Source organism: Caenorhabditis remanei, chromosome II (assembly GCF_010183535.1).
Source record: "Caenorhabditis remanei strain PX506 chromosome II, whole genome shotgun sequence".
Classification (NCBI taxonomy): Eukaryota; Metazoa; Nematoda; class Chromadorea; order Rhabditida; family Rhabditidae; genus Caenorhabditis; species Caenorhabditis remanei.
Window position 1 is genome coordinate 4,160,630 of NC_071329.1, and position 5,528 is coordinate 4,166,157.

The 5,528-nt window shown below is 41.1% G+C and overlaps 1 protein-coding gene across 1 annotated transcript; it reads right to left on the reverse strand.

The window, feature by feature from the left end:
- Positions 1–1,969: 1,969 nt before the first annotated feature.
- On the reverse strand, positions 1,970–4,434 carry GCK72_004454 (uncharacterized protein; the record flags this gene model as incomplete). The annotated part of the gene is made up of 7 exons (XM_053724689.1): positions 1,970–2,173; positions 2,231–2,420; positions 3,465–3,661; positions 3,712–3,781; positions 3,831–3,976; positions 4,122–4,235; positions 4,288–4,434. The coding sequence occupies 7 exons, from the start codon at positions 4,432–4,434 to the stop codon at positions 1,970–1,972; spliced, it is 1,068 nt and encodes a 355-aa protein (XP_053588883.1).
- Positions 4,435–5,528: the final 1,094 nt, after the last annotated feature.

The following is a 5,528-nucleotide window of genomic DNA, read 5'->3' on the forward strand; positions in this document are numbered from 1 at the left end:
GCTGTTACTTGCGGCAATTGCCGGCAAGCTGGCGCCGCTTATTTTCACGTTAATTGCATGAAAAGTAAGTTCATTTCCAAAACTTGCTTCCATAGCCGGTTTTCATTTCCAAACCGGCGTCAAACGCCGCTTTTTTGAGTAGAAAATATACTGAAAATGATAAAAACCGGCGTTAGACGCCGGTTTTAAAAATTGTATTTGCCGCAATCGCCGGAAATGAAACCGGCGATTGCCGCCCGAAAACGCCTGTTTTAACAGCCCTACTTCCGATTTCCACTTTCCGACTTCCTAGAAAATTGCCTTCCGACTTCCGTGTGAAAACTTCTGAAAATGTTTGAATTTTCGGCAAAAATTTTGGCTGAATTCGGTGGTTTTTGATGATTTTTTGCACGATAACAACTCCAAAATTAGTTTTAGTGATGATGACTAGCAAACATTTATCTCAAATTGGTAATTTTCGAAAAGTACTTCCGACTTCTACCTACAGAGCCAAACTTCCGTCACTCCCTTTCCGAAAAACATAAAAAAACGATTTAAAAAAAAACATGAATATAAATTTAAAAAGAAATCAAAACTGTAATACATAAATGGAGCGCGCTTGCTGCGTTCAGGATTTGTTTGCACCTGACGCTTACCATATTACAAACCATGACCGATTTAGTGTTAATTTTCTTTATACCTTGAAAATGTTGTAGCCATATGATCACATATGATCACCAGGCTTAGTACTAACTAACCACCACGGAACTGACAAGCGAACCTCTCGTATACGCCGGTTGGGAATTTTTATAAAACTTAGCACACATATACTTTCGAATATGCTCAATTCAATGGTGTTGTCAAAATTTGAAAAGTTCTTCTCATTGGCTAGTAAACTCGGTCTGAAAATTCTGGAAATCCAAACCTCATTTTGTCAGCGATGTCCCGAAGCAAGTCAAACCCACTCCAAAAGACAGCAGTTGAAATCTTATTGCCAATCCTTGAACCCTTTTTGTTGTGCATCTAAACCCAAACTCAGGAATGACACATATAAACTAATATAAGGCAACAAAAAACATCAAACACTTACCTGGTCAACTAAATCAGAATAACACATTACAATTAGACTAGATCTCTAATTACTGGATACAAATAGAGTAAAAATAAAACTAAGTTTGAGTTTAATTATCTGCTGTCATGCACAGTAAACATTCACATCACATTCTAATTAAACAAAAAATTCAGTTTTTCTTCGAAAAATAGGAAACAAAGGAAGACAGACAGTAATACCATAAAGTTATAATAATACTGCTGGAAAAGGTCGAGGAAAGGAAAAATCGAGGGTTGGTTGGGGATAGATAGGAAGAGGTATCATGTTTGTACCTTGAGAAAAAAAACTTATGAGGGGATAGAAAAAGAAACTAAAAAAGAACAGAAAATTTCCAAGACAAAATTGGGAGACAGAGCTTGATAAGCTTGAATCCCAGAAAACTGAGATTCCGGAAACTTTCTCAGATTATTCTGACAAAAAAAAGCGGAGCTTATCACAAAAAAACAACAGAAAAATGACTTAAAAAGAACAGACAAAGAACTCAAAAAACCAAGGACATAATGAGATTAGACAAAAAGGGGCGGAGCATGAAAGACCCGACCCTTACGTCGGCCACGCCCACTCACGTTGAACCGCTGCGTTCCGCTTTTTAACAGTACCGCGTTTAGTTCCGTATCGTCGGCGAGTCGATACTCAGCGGATTGAGAAATATAGAACAGAATTGGCAGAAAAAAAAAAGTATGGGGGATGAGTACTTAAAAACAGATGCGCGGCGCTGGAATCAGATAAAATTTTGGCGCGAAATTTGAAAGAGAACTTTTTTCGTATTGCGGTGTAGCGAAAATCCATGAAGTTTAGCAGAGCACAGTTCAGTTTCAGTACTTATCCTCCAGACTCCAACAAAAATAATTTTAAAAAAGGAAGCGATGTAGATAAAGTTCATGCGACTGGTGCCAACTCGGGGTACTTCCTCGCGAGCTCTGCATCCCAATCGTTTGCCAACGATTTGAAGTACTTGGCCTGTTCTTCAGCTGGAGTCATTGGTGCGGTCAGAGCGGCGACTTTGACTTTTCTTTGTCGTTTGATGATTGCAGGGATCAAGAGAAGAGCAGCAGGGAGGACGAATTCGGCGATGGTGTAGGTCTGGAAATAATCGCTTTTCTTAAATAAAAAAACTCACTATGCCCGTCGACAACTCACGTAGAGCCACATGGTCCATAGTCCAACGTTGACCGGGTCGATTTCCTTAACATGGTCTACGATATAGGCGGTAGCGTATGAGTAGACACCGAGGGCGATCATGACGAGAGCAGTGATGACTAAGAGGACGATGGATGCATTGTAATTCGCAATCGATTGATACTTCTTTGAGACTGTACTGTTCGATTTGCTGGAAATTTTTTTAAGGGTTAGAGGAGTAACAGTTAACAACTTAAATTAAGCGATTCGATCTGAAATGAAGGGGGCACCCACCAGGAGGAGTTTGGGTACAAAGATGTAAAATATTTTCACCCACGAAATTGTTTATTGAATGATACATTGGTTATATCACTTTCCGTGCAAGTATACTCATAGTCCAGGGCTTCAGGGCTGAGGTCCATAAACTGCTTCAAAAATATAGTGTATAACAACATATATCTCTAAAATTTACTGAAATATTCCTGTAAAATAATTTTCATCTCTGACATTCAGCATTCTAGCATAAGTTCACAAGATCTCTGTACTTCAATCCCACCAAACCGATAATTACAGTAATGTTTCGGGGGCGGGGTTTAAAATATTTAACTCTAATTTTGAGTAACTTTCGCAACAAGAGTCATCCAAAAAAGTTGTTCACGGTTTTGCAAGTTTCCAGTGCGAAAACATTTCCAAGAGTCTCAAAATCGACTTTTGGGTTCTAAAAGACCAAAAAAAAGTTGGCAGCCTTCATTTGGACTGGAAACCATACTTGCAAACCGGGCCTAAACGGGCCGACACGGGCCGGCGCGTAACTCGCTTCAAAATGAATATTATGAGCTGAAAAATATACCAAAATGTAGAGCTCTATGTCCGTGACCTAATACGGCCGGATGGCTATTCATTAATGTGCCGCGGGCCAGGAAAAAGAGATTTAAAAAAAGCAAAAATGGTCAAAAAAGCCATTCTAGCCCGGCCCGCGGCACATTAATAGCCATCCGGCCCGTAGTAGGTCACGGACATAGAACTTGCCGAGATCTACCTTTTGGTATATTTTTCAGCTCATAATATTGAGTTTGAAGCGAGTTAGCGAGTTATGCGCCGGCCCGGCCCGGTTTGCAAGTATGCTGGAAACAGGGTTGGTGCAGAAATGTGACAAGGATCAACACTAATTTAAAGGTGCACGTCAAGATTGAAAAAATTTTTCAATAAACATTTCTTTTTCCCGACGCTTTACCTAACGACCCCTCCAACTCACGTTTTCATTCTCCAGTAAGTCAAACCCAGAGCCACATTACTTGCCACAAAAACTCCAAAGCTGATACGAAGGTAAGTGAAGAGCTGCTCCTTCAACTCATCCAGATTCCTTCCTTGTCTTTGCAGACAGTTTCCTTGAATATTATCATTTGGACCGTCATTGGTGATAATCTCGCAGAGACCGACAGAACTGATCAGCTGAAATTAAGTTTATAGGAAGTGGGTTATTAGATAGGTAGATATCTTACAGCGATGGCGACCAATGCGAATCCACGTATCTTGGATTCTGGGAGAGAAGGATAGATGCCAATGACGAGCCTGGATAAAATAAAAAAGTTGGGCACGCCCCTTAAAAGAAAAAGCTTACATATTGAAGGTCTGAGCACAGTATAACGTTATCATCATCAGTCGGGAGAGGATATTGAGGGAGTAGTATGGGAAGCACTCGTATTCGTTGAACATGATTTTACACGGCTGATCGTGGTAGAGAAGAGCTCGGATGAGAGACCAGTACTGGAAGAAAAGGGACTAATTAGGTGTACGGAATGCTTCTTTTTGAGATTTGGAATCCGGAATCATCAAAAGAATCAGGAATTTGAAATCCGCACAACTCTGATGCACAAATTGCTTGAAAGAAGGAAAGTGCGCTCTGCCTCACCTGAATATAGCCATAGATGAAGGAATGGAGATTGGAGGTCAATACATTCACTCCCAACAGTACATTCATTGAAGAAGAAAAGTGGGACTTTTTCTTGAAAAGGCGGTGGAAGAACTGAAACGAAAAATCCGGAGTATAATACACAACCACACGGAATATAACTCACTATTGCAGAGGTAACAACAGTTCCAATGGCGAGAATAGTATTTGCTCCAACATTAAGTTGGAACCAAATTGAGTTTCGCTGTGCCAACTGAACTTCATTGGCACAGACCATCATAAGCTCTGGGGGTTTGTACCGGGTGGCGTTCATGTTTACCTGAAATGAAGGGATATGAATGAAAAAGAGTGAAGGAATGGTTTGAGATATGAAGGAAAACGGCTCAGAGAATTTTTGGCGATATCGCCGGCCAAATCGGCGCGAGCGCTGCCAAAATCGGCGCGCGCGCCGAAGTGAGGCCGGTGGTCGCCGGCGTTCGATTCTAGGCCGCTGTTTCTTTTATCCCCCTCGGTTCTTGATCAGGTTATCGATTTTTGAAAAATAATTTTTATTAACGAACCAATATAACAACAAAAAAGATTTGTAACAAAACGGGATAACAAATTTTTATTGAATTCGAGTCCTCCTGATTTTCTCACTCGTTCTCCTCATCGAATTGTTCGAGTTCCTCGTCTACAGTGTCGTCTCTCGTTTAGAACCTCCTCGCTAAAAAAAAAGCCTACATTATAGAAAAAGTTGGGAGATGATTACCTTTCTGAACTGGAAGTTTCCACTGCCGGGGGATGGGCCTGTCGTGTAGACGGAGTACTTCAGCTCTCTTCTGAAAAAGTTGTCCATTTCTACAATTTCCGACGACAATTTCCCAATTTTCTTACTGTAAATATCACTTACCGAGTGCTTGTCATCCTTTTCGTCGTTTACACATCTCGGAATCAGTAAAAAATTAAAAAGTAGAGTAAAAACATGGAAAAATAATTTTTTAAAACGTATAATGAGTCAACATGGATATGCGCAAGTAAGCATTCCAAGGTCCGGCCAATGAACGGCGTAAATGCTGTTTCCAGGCCGCAGCTGCGCCCTTCCCTGGCCGCATCCTCTCAAACCGGCGCGATTGCGGCACTTTCGCCGATCTCAAACTTTTTGCTTCCTAATCCTGCGCCGCTGGTTTATCATTCGGCGAAAACGCCATAACAGGTGGCATTAATGCCGATTTCAGCGGCGCTTACGCCGTTTTGACCGGCGCTTACGCCATTTCGACGGCGCACACGCCGATCCTACGCCAAAAATTCTCTGAGGGGGATTGTAAGAAATTAAAAGAGGAAATGGAGAAATGGAAATTCTATGAGAGGAGCTCTAAACAGTTTCGAGTGTGAAAAAGGGTACAAAACCGAAGAATCTTACTAACA